At 35.8% G+C, this 17,211-nt stretch overlaps 1 protein-coding gene across 5 annotated transcripts in view; it reads right to left on the bottom strand.

The window, feature by feature from the left end:
- Positions 1–17,211, bottom strand: part of ARHGAP32 (Rho GTPase activating protein 32) — a 293,982-nt gene that overhangs the window by 60,546 nt on the left and 216,225 nt on the right. For all 5 annotated transcript variants that reach the window (XM_087868278.1, XM_087868279.1, XM_087868280.1 and 2 more), the window contains one exon: positions 9,423–9,504. In XM_087868278.1, the coding sequence (XP_087724404.1) occupies positions 9,423–9,504 (82 nt within the window). The remainder of the gene's footprint in view (positions 1–9,422; positions 9,505–17,211) is intronic.

Genomic DNA, 17,211 nt, shown 5'->3' with positions numbered 1-17,211 from the left:
CAACTATTGTACAAACCTCCTGTGAGGGAGAGAAAGATGGATGAGACATACTTGTCCTTTGTGAGGAGATGGCAATTTTGTGAGCAAGTGACAGAGCTGCTCTTCAGTTTGGCTAGGGGTGAGTAGGAGATGGGCTAGGGAGAGACGGTTAGGGAAGCTCTCACGGAGGAAGTAGGTCACTGCCTGAATCCCAAAACACAAGGATGATTGCAAGTGGCCGAACTGGGGAGGAGAGCATTTCATGGTCTAGAATACTGGGAGCACAGGGAAGCTCTGAGCACACGTGTGTTCAGAGCACACAGAAGCAGAGCCCAGCAGAGCACATGGGGAGAAAGACTGGAACAGGAGAGTGGAGAAGGAAGATGGCTGAAAGTGCTATAAGAGAAGAGAGTCTGGAGTGATGGCTTACGTGTAACGAGGAAAGACTGAAGGATAGTTTTTGGATTAATTAGAAAGGCATTAGAAAGGATGATGGCAGAAGTGAAATCAGATTAAGCAAGGTACTATAAGCACTTCTTGTCAGCCTCCATTTAACCCAGCATTTGCCCTAATTTCTCTCCTGTTGGTATAAGCGTTGTGGAAATTCAAATGTGTTCTCATTCACTCCTACTGTAATGAAAGCTAAACATATTAAAAAAATATTTGTTTTGAGAGAGAGAACGATAAACTTTATATCTACTCAGTGTTCTAGAGTGGGACAAATTCTGGATTTTGAGTTAATGAATCGCAAATTAGTTAATCTGTGTCTTGGTACAGGACCTGACAGATAGTAAGAGCTACGTAAGTGTTGGCCACGGTTACCATCAGATGTCAGAAGACTTCAGTAGATTCTAGTTGTGAAACCTCAGGCAAGCTGTCTGACCTCCCTGAGTCTCAGTGGCTCCATTTGTTAACACGGGGTGTGGAGGGGGATAGAAATATACTCCCTTTCCCCAATACCTCACAGGATTGTATCAAGATTTGAATTCCAATTCACATAATGGAAAAACAAGTACCCACAAACCCTGAAGCACTTTACAGATACGTCTTGGTATGAATCTTCTACCTGTTTTTCCCTGATGCAGAATATGAAAATATTATCTTATTCTGTCGCTTGCAATGTATTCAAAAAGGAAACTCCCCAGGGTCTTCTAGCATTTTGGTACTCCTTTGTATATTACATCAAGGCCTCCTAGGGCGCCGATTTTAATATCTGATTCTTGAAGAATTAGCCCCCAGAATACAAGCATATGCTCAATGCAATACTGCCTATAATATAAGTAAAAACCTACATTCACTTTACTAGGTATAAAATGTCTGATTACTTCATAATAAAGTGACATGTTAAAGAAACAGGATTATGAAGAGCAAAGTGCTAGATACTCAAAGAAAGAAAACAGAAACAATTCAGCAGCAAACAAATGAAAATAAAGGAAAAAAACTATAATTAGGTAAAATTGGTCAAAAAAAAATTAGTAAAACAACAAAGGAAGCAAGACACTAGAGGACCAGTTCCCTAAAAGAAGAAAACTGTAAAACAAAACAAAATTTTATTCCAAAATTATGGCACAAATTCGGGTTAATTTGTTACCTTATAAACTACTTCTTAATATAAGGATTTCATCAGTATTACATCTAATTACTAAGTCTTTCCCCCAAATGAAGGCCTCACCTACTTCTATGTCTACTAACCAAAAAATTCAGCTGTCACCAAAAAAAGACAAAAATTCACACTGCAAACTCTATTCAAGTGGCATCCAAAGAAGCTCCCTCCCCCACCGTGGTCCCATGAAAACTACTGTGATCCGTTTCCTTCAGTGATATACTGTGATATGTTGGCACATGGATTTTACCAACAAATAATATACTAATTTCATATCTACATAAACGAAATCTAGTTTGTGACACTCTGGAATTTAGATAGCAAAGCAGTGCATAAGCGTACATTAATCAATAATACAGCGGACATTTACTAAATATCCAGGGGCTTTAAATGCCTTATCCCTAATCTTCAAAGGAATCTTGCCTCACTTTTTAGATAAGGGAATTAAAAGTCAGAGAAGCCATGTGATGTGCACCCACAGTAAAATGTGGCACAGGGATTAAAACTTAAGGTTGGAGCCTATGCTCTTGTCCCTTCAGCTGTGCTGCTTTTCACACATACACATAAATTGAATAAAATATCTAAGTTAAAGCTATTGTCAGAAAATATCTATTTTATGGGGTGGTGCATTAAGAAGGACCCTTGGAAAAATTACCTATTTGGACAGGATGGAATTAAGGGGAGACACAATCAACTTTTTCATATTTTGTAAAGTAATACATGTTTACAGTAAACATGTATAAAGTAATACATGTTTACTGTAAACATACTCCCCTTTCCAATTAGGCATGTATCCTTCCAGATCCTTTTCTATGAATTTACAATGGGATTATACTATGCTGTGATTTGCTTTTTCATTTAACAATACATCACAGAAAAAAATTCCATATGCCTCTACCTGTTTCTTTTTGATGGCTGCAGAGTATTTCACAGTATGAAAATATCAATTCTATTTTGAAAATGTGATTTTCAACATTTGAATATTAAAGCAATACTGCAAAGAATATTCATCTGGATGAGAGGTATACTTAAAAAATGCAAAGTGACCAATTCAAAAATGACAAAGGACTTTAAAAGCATTCCTCTACAAATGGCCAAAAAGCACATGAAAAGATGCTCAACATTATTACAGTCTTGTATAATCACCACTAGGATCAACAGAACATTACTAGCACTCTAGAATCATCTCTCTCCTACCCATCCCGCTCATCTACCCCCTTTCTCCTCTCCAAAGATAACTGATACTCTGACTTCTAACACCACAGAACGGTCTTGAGCTCTATGATTTTGAACTCTCTCTTTATCTATGTGGAATTATACAGTATATGTATGTATGTATGTATGTATAGCAGGCTTCAACATTTATTCAACTCAACATTTATTTTTGTGAAATTCATCCATATTGTTGAATATAGTTGTAGCTCGTTTCATTTTCATTGGTGTAGAAGAATCCATTCAATGAACATGTCTTCATTTATCCATTCCATTATGGATATACCTCTGAGTTTTTCAAGTTTTTTGACAATTAGGACTAAAGTTGCTATAAACGTTCTATATATACCTAAGAGTGAAACTGCTGGATCACAGGGTATGTGTCAAATCCAGTATGTAATGCCAAACAATGATTGTCCCACATTACACTCCCGCTAGCGTGTGTGAGAATTCCCACTGATATATATCCTTGCCAAACTTTGGTATTGTTATTCTTATATTTTAACCATTCTGGTGGGTATGCATTGGAGAGTAAGATTTCAATTTGCATTTCCCTAAGACTAATGATGTTGACCTTCTTGTCATATGCTTACTAAAGTACCTGTTCAAGTTTTTACTCAATTAAACAAATCAGTTTATTAGTCCTTTTCTTATTGACTCTTTACATACTTTAGTCATGTGACCTTTGTCAAATATCTTTCTCATTTTGTGACTTGCTTTCTCCATTATCTTAATAGCGTATTAGAATGAAGTTCAAGTTTAATTATTAAGCTCTTCAGTTATGATTACTGCTTATGTCTACTCCAAGATCATGAAAACAGGTAATGAAGATATTCTACTATATTATCTTCTAGAAGTTTTATTGTTTTACCTTTCACATACAGATCTGTAACTCTCCTGGAAATGATTTTGTATACAGGGTTAAATAAGAAATACACACACACACACACACATATATATAATTCAAGGTGACCCAGCACCATTTATTGAAATGACTATACTTTTGATAATGCTCTGCAATGTCACCCTTGTCATAAATCAAGTATCTATGCATCCACAGGTTTGTTTCCTGACTCTCTTCTGCTCCACTCATCTATTTGTGTACCCCTGAATCAACACCATCATCTTAATAAGCGAAGTTTTAACAATAAATCATGGAGCACCCAGGTGGTGCAGGCTGGTGAACATCCAACTCCTGGTTTTGGCTCAGGTTGTGATCTTAGGGTAGTGGGATCAAGTCTGCTTGGGATTTCTCTCTCCCTCTGTCTTCTCTCTCTCTCAAATAAATAAATCTTTCAAAAAAACCAATAAATCTTGATATTTAAAATAAGATTCTCACTTCTCTGTTCTTCAAAATTCTCTTGGGTATTTGGGGCTCTGCATTTCCATATACATTTTAGAATCAGTTTAGAATCCGTTGTCAATTTCCACAAAAATCCTAACTCAAAACTTGGGGCGTTTATCAGCAACTCTGACCTATTGGGCTCTGAATTCCAATTTTTATTCCCCTAGCACTGTGACTTTCTCTACTCCATCAGTAGATACCCTAGGAGAATAATGTCTCCATATACAGGGTCAGTCTTCAGCATGCCCTTCTTCTGCTTAACCTTAGCTCAGTAAGTGTTTACCACTTTATTAACTTCCCAATGCTTCAAAGAGATATTTTTATGTTTCTGTCCAAATTTTTGTTTTCAGAGGAAAAGTTTTCTCTAAATCTCCTAAGCCCTTCATTTTCAGAAGTTCATACTTCAAAAATAAGCTTTGCTTTTTCTCTTACCCTCTCTCCCTACTTTCTTCTCCCTCCCCTTTTCCTCCCCCCCAACTGCTCTTTTTCTTTCTTTCTAAATGAAAAGGTAGATGTGAGAAAATGAGGAACTCCACCATGGAACATACAAAAAAGACAATATGTTGATCCAAGAAATAAAGTACGTAAGAATTGAAGACTTTATTGGATGGGCTTAAAAGAAGCCTACAGGGAGAGAAAAACCAGTGAAATTTAAGATACGTCAAAAGAAAGTATCTAAACTGAAAAGAGGATGTGTGAGACAATATCAAAGAGTGTAAATGATGTGTAAAGGAAAAGAGAAAGAGAAACTATTGCACAAAAGAAATACCGAAGCGATAATAGCTGAGAAAACTAAAAACTTGAAGAGATCAATAAATCCAACTGCTCCATCAACTCCAAACAGGATAAACACAAAGAAAACCATATATGCTTTCCCTTCCTCCCCCCACCTCAACCTCATCTTCCTCCATCAAATCACAACCTGTGACTGAACTAACTGCCCATTTCTTATGCACAAGCTTCTAGCTTTCTTTCTCTTTTCTTTCCTCTTCTTGTCTTCCTCTCTCCTTCTCTCCCCCTCTCCCGCCTCAACCCCACTCTACCACAACTTCTTTTTCATAAGGCAGCATGGATACTTGCTTTCTTGGTCAGGACATGGTGACTCATTGATTTTATTTTTATATACACAAATAATTGAACATATTGAGAACATTAAGAAGAGCTCCAAAGAGAAAATTTTTCCTATTGCCCTTGTTGTGTAATAATATAGGGAGCTTTAAATTTCAGTCTCAAACTATAGCTGCATCTTTCAGATTTGGCATCTAACAGTAACAGATGGCAATGTTAAAAATAAATAGAACATTCAAGTTGTTTATACTGTAGGCAAAGGCAGTTTTAAAGTGTGAAACAAGCCTGAGGCTGATAGAATTCACATCATCCTTTTCAAAATATATTAAGAATGCACATTTCCTTATGCCAACCCTGCAATGCTGTTCACAAAAGATAAAATATTAGCTTTTGAAGGTGTGCTGTCATTACATGTCACCAATAATTTAGAATTAACAATGTCATACAGGTCTATTAATAGAAACTTATTTTCTTCAATAATAAAAATTCAATAACTGATTAACTTTCTCAAGTTTTAAAAGCTTCTGGAGGTTATCACTACTGGAAATGTCACTTTCTCATTCAAAACAACTTAATACCAATATTAAGCTAATTTTTAAAAATTCAGTTTACAGTATACCTTTGAGGCAGAATTATCAAAGATGAGACTTAATACCTAACAGGTTAAGTTTACACAGCAGAAATATATAAAAATAATGCATGAGAAACCACAATAAATTTTTGATGTTGAATTTAATAACTTCAAAATAGTGACTACAAAAACTCATGATCACCTCAACAGATAGATAAAAAGTATTTGACAAAAGCCAACACCCTTGTATAATAAAATCATTCAATAAACTAAGAACCGAAGGGTACATCCCCAATCTGATAAACAGCATCTATGTAAACCCCACAGCTAACATCTTACTTAATCATGTGCTGTCTAAGATCAGAAATGAGACAAAGATGGCCATTCTTAGAGGTCCTGCCAAGGAAACTGGGCAAGAAAAAGAAATAAAAAGCATTCAGATTGCAAAGGAAGAAGTAAAAATATCTCTATTCACAGATGACTTGATCTTGAATATAGGATATCCTAAGGAATCCAACTAAAAAAAGTAACTATTAGAATAAACATTTCAACAAGGTTTCAGGATACATGATTACTACACAAAACTAATTGTGTTTCCACGTACTTGCAACGAACAAGAAAATGAAATCAAGAAAATAATTCTGCTTACAATAGCATCAAAAAGAAAAAAATTAACAAAAAATTGAAAACTTATATTCTGAAAGCTACAAAACCTTGAACAAAATTATAAGTCTAAATAAATGGAAAAACATCCCATGTTCATGGATTGGAAGACTTAATAAATATTGATAAGATGGTATTACCTTCCAAATTGATATACAGATTCAATACAGTCCCTATCAAACTCCAGCTGACTTCTTTGTAGAAATTGACAAGGTGATTCTAAAATTCATATGGAACTGTAAAGAACCCTAAAAAGCCAAATCAATCCTGAGAAAGAATAAACCAAGAGCAAAATCTACCACAAAACAAAGGTAATCAAGACAGGGTGGTGTTGGTCTTAATAATAGACATACAGATCAGTGGAACAGAACCAAAAGTCCAAAAATAAACTTATATGTCTAAGGTCAATTAATTTTCTACAAGGGAATCAAGACAATTCAATGGGGGGAGGAATAACCTTTTTTTCAACAAATAGTGCTGTGACTCCTCGATGTCCATTGGAGTTGGGCCTCACACCAGACATAAAAACTAACTGAAAATGAATCATAGACTAAAATCAAAGACCTAAAACTATAAACTTCTTAGAAGAAAATATAGGAGTAAATCTTAAAACGTGGGTTAGGCAAAGCCTTCCTAAATAAGACACCAAAAGCACAAGCAACAAAAGAAAAAATATACCAATTTTCATCAAAATTAGAAATTTTTATGCTTCAATGGACAGAATAAAGAAAGGCAAAGACAACCCACAGAATATGAGAAAATATCTGCAAATCATATTACCTGATAAAGGACTTGTATCTAGAATATATAAAGAACACTTACAACTCAATAATAAAATGACAACCCAATTAAAAAATGGGCAAAGAATCTGAATAGATATTTCTCCAAAAACATGCAAATGGCTAATAAGCACATAAAAAGGTACTCAAGATTATTAGTCATCAGGAAAATATAAATCAAACTCACAAAGATGGCAGATATCAAAAACACACTAACCACTAAGATGGCAGATATCAAAAACACACTAACAAGGATATGGAGCAACTGAAACTCTCATATATTGCCAGGGGTATTCTAAAATGGTGAGCTACTTTGTAAAGCAGTCTGGCTGTTCTTCAAAAGGTTAAGCATAGAGCTATCATATGACCCCAAAGTTTCATGCCTAGATATATGCGTGAGAGATGAAAATATTTATCCACACAAAAACCTGTACACCAGTGTTCATAACAGCATTATTCTTAGCCCAAAATGGAAACGACTAAAAATGAGTTGATAGACTACAGTATAGCCATACAATGGAATATTATATAGCCATAAAAGAATTAAATTCTGATACATGGATGAACCTTGAAAACATTATGCTAAGTCAAAGAAGCTAATGACAGAAGACCACATATTGTATGATTCCATTTATATGAAATGTCTAGAATAGGGAAATCTATAGAGACAGAAAGTAAACTAGTAGCTGCTTAGGACTGGGGAGCAGGGAGGGGCTAGGACACTGTCTGCTAATGGATATGGGTTTTCTTTTAAGTTAATGATGCCATATTTAAAAAAAGAAAGAAACCTATAGTCATCACAACCACAAATGAACATTTACTAAGCAAGTACCCACTGAGAAAGCTTTTTTAATAGTGTTTACCCAAAGAAGGGGGACTTAACAGAGGATAAAAATGTCTTATAAAGAGACTAAGAATCCTGCCTCAAGTAGAACGGCAGAGAACACTGTTTTGAAGTATTTTTCTCTACTAAACAATAAAAGGTATCTGCCTAAAATTTTAAAATTCCTAGGGGCGCCTGGATGGTTCAGTCATTAAGCATCTGCCTTCAGCCCAGGGCGTGATCCCAGGGTCCTGGGATCGAGCCCCGCATCGGGCTCCCTGCTCTGCTGGGAGCCTGCTTCTACCTCTTCCACTCCCCCTGCTTGTGTTCCCTCTCTCGCTGGCTGTCTCTCTCTGTCAAATAAATAAATAAACTCTTAAAAAAAAATAATAAAATAAAATAAAATTCCTAACTTTCTGTGAAGAAATAGGCTTCAAAAGGGGTTATTGCCCTTTACTTAAATACCATAAGCAAAGATGGTGTGATGTGTGGTTTGGGAACAGAGATGGGAAAATACTAAATAAGCTTTATTCCTCCTAATTCTTACACATAGGTCCTAACCCTAGAAAATAATTTAAGGAAAACTGTCCAAATAAATTCTGAGGCCCAGACATTTTTTCTTTTTCTTCTATTAGGGGCAGAGTAGGGAGAAGGGTGGAGAAAGGCAAAGGGACTATAACACAAGTAGGAGGAACAAATTTGATTACTTCCACTTCCCTCTAAAATCTTTCAGCCTTTGTTTTGTTTTCCTTTAAAAAATTTGTATCACACTAAAAACTTCCAAGCTAAGTATTTTACAGAATTTGCCTCGATTAAATCACCCCAATAAAAACAAAAACTTCCATTTTCTTGATTTCCACCCCCTGTAACATTGCTTTATTTATTCATAAAACAGTCCACATATTTACACAGCACTGTAAATATACTATGAAGTAATGAAAATGCTGTTTAAAATAGTTTAAAAAAATAAAATAAAATAGTTTTGATGTTCATAGTCATTGATAAAATATACATTCCCTTTATTAATTTTCAGCTAATCGTAACATCTCTGTGAGTTCTTTAAACTTGTTATTTTTCTTTTATCACTGTGTTCATTAATAAGCTATACTCCTACTATATAATTACAAAAACAAATAATGACAAAGCTTAATGGACCAAGTAGTTCTTTGAAATTATCTAAAATGTCAAATGCACCTTTGTGAAATAATCAATAGAGAAATAAGAATATATTAAAAATCAAAACCACATAAAATTAAGGATGCATATTATGTTCATAAATGGAAAGAACAGCAAAACAAGCTATGCGTTTAGCTAAAAGTGAAAATCTGTTTTTTTAAGCAGTTGATAAAATAACCACACTAATGAAAAAATGTACTCACCTGGTTTTGGCACTGAGTTGGTCACTGACTGGGGAACTTTCTGATTAATTAACTCAACGCAGTGTCCAGGGAAGAGTCCCACCTAAGGAAGAAAAGCAGCAAAGAGAGGATTCTAAACCAGAGCAGAGCCAGTGTGTGAACACTGCCAATTCAATTCCAGTAATGTACTCCACAGTCCCTCCCAAAGGATTCTATTATTCCAAGACTCTAAATCACAGATGATACCAATTACACAAACAAATAATAAAACAATCTGTTGCTATGTGTATACAGAGTTGTGTATTATTAGTCCAAATATCTAAGTCTGCTTTTTCGGTTTTAGCTTTTAATTTCTCAAACTTTTTTTTACATATTTTAAAATATTTAGTCTGATACCAAAAGCTATACACACAGTATATACAATTTTTACATTGCTGAAATTTCAGCCTAGTTGTATTGATATATCTACGGCCAACTTTTATATTTATTGTCTTTTCTATAATTTAAAAAAAGTCAACACGAAACCACATCCAATTTTTTTTGTGAATTTTCTCTTCATTCTCTCACAGGTTTCATGAAAAATGACAGGATTAAAATAAATAGGTGAAACAATCACTCATTTAAAATATTTACTGTTGTGAAAGAGCTAATAGTGTATAAAAAGTGGGAAAGCAAAAGAGAAAAAAACGACCAATCTCAGCAGTAATGACAGACTCCGGCTTTGAAAACACACCACTCTGACCTGGTAGCAGACAGTTCATGATGTTAGGTAGAGAATCCTAAGTAGTTGTATTAGGAAAACACTGAGCTCACCAAAGACCACCCAGATTACACAGAGATACGCTTAGAGGTAATAGAATAAATACAGAGATAAACAGCCTGGAAACAAAAGTTAAAAGGAGATCTTTGCCAATATTTATAGATGTTTCCTTAGATAGGAATATAATCAGGCTACCATGCAACAGATGTTAAAGCTGAACATGAAAACTACATCGCTTTTTACATCCCTCTGTTGATAGACTCGGGAAGAATGGAATGGTCTTCCAGAAGTTATGATTCATCATGGAGTTCTGAGCTGTATAATTTCCATCTGTGTGGGATTATTTTCACATATGCATTTGCTGCATTCTTATTACAATTTCTGGATCGATATTCCATGGTAGTTCTTAAAATTATGAAGATGTAACCAATTATCATGAGCTGAAAAGGGGTTATTAACATGTTATCAGTTTTGTTTAAAAGATATCTGATTTTGGGATTCTTAAAGTCCCTATTCATTGCCTTCCAAAATGAAGCTTTAAGTGTTTTAAGTTTTACTGGTGAAATTTCATACCATATTTTATTCAACATCCTATGTAGCTAAACAACTAGAAATTCTTCCAAAATCAATTAGAACCAGATAAGAATCACCTTGAGAAATCCTTCTCATTCTCCCTTACACACAGTTATTATCAGAGGGTGGATGGTGTCATGGTTAACGTGCAGCCTCAAGGGTAAGAATGCTTGCGTTTAGTTCTAGGTCTGCCACTTACAAGGTCAGGTTTGTGACTCAGCCTCCCTGTTTTCAGTTTCTTCATCTCAACACAGTAATAGTACCTAGTTCGTAACGGTTGCTATAAGAATTAGATGGATCAGTATAAGCAAAATGCATACAGTAAATACCCACTAAGTGTTAGTGCCCAATACGCTGGCTACTACAAGCCTACAGGGCTTAGGCTCCACCATTAAATGGACATCACATAACACCACCTTCTACACGTGTGGACTTGGGTTTCCTCCCTATCACATATCATTCTTTCCATAAAATTAGAATTCATTTCAATTTATAAACATTTTCCACAATTTTCTAGAGAGAAAAGACCAGGTTCTAAACTTGGCCCACCCACTTACTAGCCTCTGTGATCTGGAGCAAATTAATTAACATCTGTTTCAGTTTCCCAATTTGTAAAAATGGGGATAATATAAGCTACCACGATAATTTGTGTGAAAGCACCTAGCCTATTTTCTAAACTCAAATATCTTTTATCAAATAAAAACTAGTTTTCCATCACTTCCTAGACTGAACAAAGCTTAATGAACTTCTTGGAGAACTGTATCATATATTAGTTACATTTGTACCTTTTAAATTTGTCTCAGTGCCTTAGGTTTAGATATATGAGTGAACTATGCAGAAGTCCATGGTAACTTCATTTAATGCCTATCTCCAATCCCTGCTCACTTGTCTCCCTTTATCATAAAGTATAATATTACTATTATGAAGTATAATATTATTTGCATAAAGTATAATACTACTATGAGCTAAACTATATATTCAGCACCCAGGCCCCTTGCATCCAGGTGTAGCCACAGCACATGCAAATACAGCTCTACTGCTTCTATTCTAGCTCCTTCCTCCTGCTGTGATGTAGGTATCAAGATTAGATCTGTAGGAACCATCATTTGACCTTAAAAAGAAAGGCCAAGAGAATCTTAGAAATTTCTGCCTAGTATCTTTAAGCTGCTAACTCAACAGTGGTCATCAGTCACTTTTTCTGTTCACTTTACTGTTTCTTGAAACCAAAAGCACTCCTGTTAATAAGTCTTTGAGTTGGAAGAGTTGATTCTATAAATTTGTGAAAGGCAAGTAGATTCTATTTTCCTATTATAAAATTTCCATCACAAAAAAATGAAGCTGTGTTCTGTTGAAAATACATACAAGAATGTAACTAATCCTAGGGGAAAAAAAGAATATAACTAAGCCTAAAAATACAGTTAGTGAACATTTACTTTTCTGACTCATACTTAAGCTAATATTTCACCAAATATAAACAATTCTGATAAACTCAAAATGCCAAATGTTAAAAGCGACTAAACTCTGGCAATATGATCTATGAGCTATGTCATCATCCTGGTTCATATATTATTCTTTCTGCCAGCAGCGACAATTTCTAAAGCTCTAATTTATATGGCTGAGAAGGGTGAGGCAGAGATCAAAATGAGATTCAACTCTAGCTGTAAGATGGAAGAGAGAGAAAAGACCAACATCTAGGACCCATAGGGTAGAGGAGTAGGTAATAAAAATATAGTAATAGAAGAAAAAGAACAATGTAAAGTTAAGGCTGCAACAGGTTAGGGATGAGTTTCCAGGAAGGAAAAAAGACTTTCAGTTTGGTAGCTTTCCCCCAAGTCTTTGAGATAAAGTGAGAACAGGCAAGAGATACATTACAGTAGACCCCTCCACCCCTATCCATAGGTTTTGCTTTCAGTTTCAGTCACCCATGGTCAACCATGGTCTGGAAGCAGATGATCCTCCTTCTCACGCATTGTCAGAAGGTCAACAGCAGCCTAACCTTATATCACAATGCCTACATAATTCGCCTCACTTCATCTCATCACATAGACATTTTATCACCTGACATCATCACAAGAAGGATGAGTATAATACGATAAGATATTTTGAGAGACAGATCACATCCACATAACTTTTACTATATTTTTATGATTGTTCTATTTTATTATTATGTTTGTAAATCTCTTACTGTGCCTAATTTATATATTAAACTTTATCATAGGTATGTATATGTGTATAGGAAAAACATAATATATATAGTATCCACAGTTTGGGGCATTCTCTGGGGGGTCTTGGAAAGTATCCCCCACGGATAAGAGAAGACTACTCTATATCCCACAGTGAGCTGGTAAAAGTTGAACAACTGGCCTTTCAGGAGGGAAGGCCTTGATTTATAGGGTTTGTCAGAGTCCGTGGTATAAATACTCCAAGCCTACCAACATGACACAACCCAAATGCAGAGTTGAAAAGAGACGCAAAGTAGCCTGTTACGTAGTATTTATACCATACAGAACACTAGGTGGAAATTATCTCAAGAGTGCAGATAACAGTAAAATATAGTAAAATAATTACAAATAAAGTTTAAGTATTTATTACCTTTATTTTTAATACAATTCACTTAATTGTAAAGTTATATGCTTTAATTTTTAATAGCAGCTGTGTTTCCAATCGTGCTACGAAATTCCTAAAAATTTCACAACTTACTCTGGCTCCCCACTAATCTGTACCCATATACTCGGTCCGGGGCCTGTCCGAACTCTAATAGCTCCTAGGAATGGGTTTCAAGCAGCTTGACAAGTATATGGCTCCCTCTCTGCAAGTGAAGAAGGACAGACTTAAATGTAACAGACTGTGATCTGATTCTTCTGACCATCTTCTACCTTGAGGATTGGCTCAAACTATGAAACAAATGGGTCTGGCGACAAAAGTGAACGTACTGAAAAAATATTTTGGTACAACACAGAGGGAATGTTAGATAAGAAACTACTGCAATAATGTAAGGCTGGAGCTTTGATAACAGTGGGAACGGAAAGAAGTCATTGCATACCCATGGAGCCTAATCCTAACTATGGTCTCTCTGAGGCAACTAATCAAAATCTAAAAGGAATTTCAACACAACAACGTGCTTATCACTGATTTTTTTTTAAATTCCTATCCTACTGTTTGCTTTATGTAATTAATAGCTAGTGAAACTTTAGGACTGTTAGCATAACAAAAAAAATTTTTTATTAAGCTTAGTAAAGTAATGCTCTTACTTCCAGATATATGCCACAGATTTTTCATCAACTGGAACTATGCGGCCTCAGAGTTTCCAACTTTTCATTTTCAAACTACAACCTCCTCTCCTCCCAGGCTCTAGTGTTCATATATTCCATGACAACTGAAGCTCAAATTCAGAGGTACTGCATCTCCTTCCCCCCGTATATTTCCCCTTAGGGTACATAGTCCCCTTCCTATCTCTTTTTTTGCTACCTAGTATGAACCCTGTGATTGATCATTTGAACTTTAAAAAATATCAGTACCCTTAATTTCCTCACAATATTAACCTTCTGCCAAACCAGTCCAGCATCCCTCTCCAAAATAAATCAATATACCACCCTACTTGCATGCCTCTGTATTGCTAAAGAAAAATCACATCACTCAGGAGATTCAAACAAGACAAATTCATGCTCTCCCACACTGAAACATCAATTATTTTCTTCCCATTCCCCAAATATTCTTAGAGAACTCACACCTTTTTAGGATCTCTGTCCAGTCCAGACTACATGCCCCTGCCAACACCATCCCAGTTACAGTTTATAGGACCATAAGTTAATTAGTCAATTAGTCTGTCTCTTAAGATTTTGAAACTAGGTCTGAATTGTTAATTATCTCTGAGTTGCTAGAACTAGAAAGTAGTTTTCAAAAAAAGGAGAAGAATGAGACAAAGAAGCAGCACCTGCTGCTACTACACAGAAAGAAGTAAAACTGTAAGCAAATTCCCTCAATTCCTGACTTCCCGGTTCCTGGTTCCATCTATAATTTTTGCACTGGTTCTTTGAGATATTCCTATTTGTGTCTCCCCACCTTTATGTCCCAAGAAACACACATTCCTTCTGGTTTCTTTGCCTTATTTACACTGTCTCCTAAACATTAAATGACAGCTCCCCGATTTCTACTGTTAAAAGTATCACTCTTATAGTAGGATGTTAAGGTTTGGGACTCAGAAACAAAGTCAGGAGAGGCGCCTGGGTGGCTCAGTCGGTTAAGTGTCTGCCCTCGGCTCAGGTCATGATCTTGGGGTCCTGGGATCCAGCCCACATGGGTGTGTGGGGGGGGTCCCTGCTCAGCGGGGAGTCTGCTTCTCCTTCTGCCCCTCACCCTGCTCGTGCTCTCTCTCTCTTTTGCTCTCTCTCAAATAAATCAAATCTTGAAGAAAAAAAAAAAGAAAAGAAACAAGGTCAGGAATCGGTATAAATCTGGGAGATGGGCAAATACATTGAATTTAAAGTTGAAAGAGAAAATAAGATAGTCTAAGACAAAGAGCACAGAATGAGAAAGTAGTTCGACCCCAAAATTTCAGGGATCTGCTAGGGGAGGAAGTGCTGTAAAAAGAAGACTGAGAAGATGGAGGAACTCTAAGACTGTCATGTCACTTTTATTGAGAGAAGAAAGTATCAGGAAAAAAGAAATAAAATACTGATGAGAACTTAAGTAAGAGGAGTAATGAAGTGTCCATTCTTGCATTAAGCCAAACAGAGACTGCAAGTGAAGCAAGAGAAGAAAAGAGGGCTGAAGGGTTTAAGCATATACTTGTGATGAGTAAATGTAATAATGATGGCCCTAGAATCTAATGTGGGTAAAAAGGCAAGTGGGTAATGGCAGAAATTGGAGGGGCCAATGGAATGATAATACTGAGCACAACTGCTTATTATATAGCAAGTAACTAACAAATGAGATTAATTTTTCCCCATTAGCTCAATGACATATCAAATAAAATTAGTTGGTTTAAAATTTTAATAATTCTACCTTACCTTTCCCCCTTGGCAGGAGTAAGATGAGGATAGAGAAGGCACTGTAAATGGAAGAGCAAGTAGATGAAAAGAGCAACCTGTGTAATGGGGGAAGGAGGGATGACGGTTAAATTTATCTGGAAATTGAATTTATAAAATAAGAGTGGTGGTAAGTAAGACTAGAGAAGTAAAATGGAGTCAGTAATCATGGATGGTCTCATACATCATGACAAGAAGGATGAAATTTCTTCTCTATGAAATGAAAGTGATAAACTGAGCAGAAAAGAGACAGGAACGGTTGTGTTTAAGTAAGAAAAATCTAATAGCAGTGTACACCTTTTAGGGTAGAAGGAAGGGGAGATCACAAGAAGGAGAAGCACATTTTAGGAATTTACAAACTAGGAAAGAGATAATAAAAATGCATAGTATCAAAATGACATGAAGAATTAAGAAGAGTATATGAATGTAGGGGCACAGAGGTAAGAAGAGAAAGAAACTATCAACTGGGTTGAATACCTAAAAAGTTAAGTCAAAGATGCTTCTCCAGTTTTTTCTTCCCAATTTGACTGAGGTGTAATTGACAATAAACTGTGCATATTTAATATATACATTTTGGTAGTTCTGACACCTGTAAAACTAAAACTACAATCAAGATTCTGAATATATTTGGGGCGCCTGGGTGGCTCAGTCGGTTAAGCATCTGCCATCAGTTCAAATTATGATCCCAGAGTCCTGGGATTGAGTCCCACATTGGGATCCCCGCTCAGTGGGAAGCCTGCTTCTCCCTCTGCTTGCTGCTCCCCCTGCTTGTGCTCTCTCTCTCTGTGCACCTAATCAATCAATCAATCAATCAATATGTTTAAAAAATTTTTTTAAAAGGATTCTGAATATATTCACATCAACCCCAAAAAGTTTCCTTTTATCTCTTTGTAATCTCCCCTCTCCCTATCCAAACCTTTTCCCTGCTCACTAGGAAACCACTGATCCTTTTTATTCATATACATTACTTTGCATTTCCTACAATTTTATTTGAATGGAGTCAAAAGAATGTACTCTTTTGTTGTCTGTTTTCTTTCACTCAGCATAATTATTTTGAGGATCATTCATGTTGCTGTATGTATCACTAATTCATTCCTTTTTATCCAGTAATATTCCATCGTATAGATAGCACCATTTGTTTACTCATTAATCATTTGTTGATAAAATATGTTTCCAGTTTGGGGCTATTATATATATGGCTGCTATGAACATTCATAGATAGTTTTTGTATGGACGTCAGCTTTCTTTTTCTCTTGGATAACAATCTAGGAGTGGAATGGCTAGATCATGCAGTAGGTGTCTATTTAATTTAAGCTGACAGACTGTTTTCCAAATTGCAGCATCTTACATTCTCACAAACCCTGTGTGTTTCAATCCCTCCACAGACTCACCATTCTAATAAGTATGTAGCGATATCTCATTGTCATTTTAATCTGCATTTCTCTAATAA

The sequence above is a fragment of the Ursus americanus genome, chromosome 16 (genome assembly GCF_024610735.1).
Source record: "Ursus americanus isolate L20-20 chromosome 16, mUrsAme1.1.p, whole genome shotgun sequence".
NCBI lineage: Eukaryota > Metazoa > Chordata > Mammalia > Carnivora > Ursidae > Ursus > Ursus americanus.
Note: the sequence above shows the minus strand (reverse complement) of the source record. Positions and strands in the feature narration are given on the sequence as shown.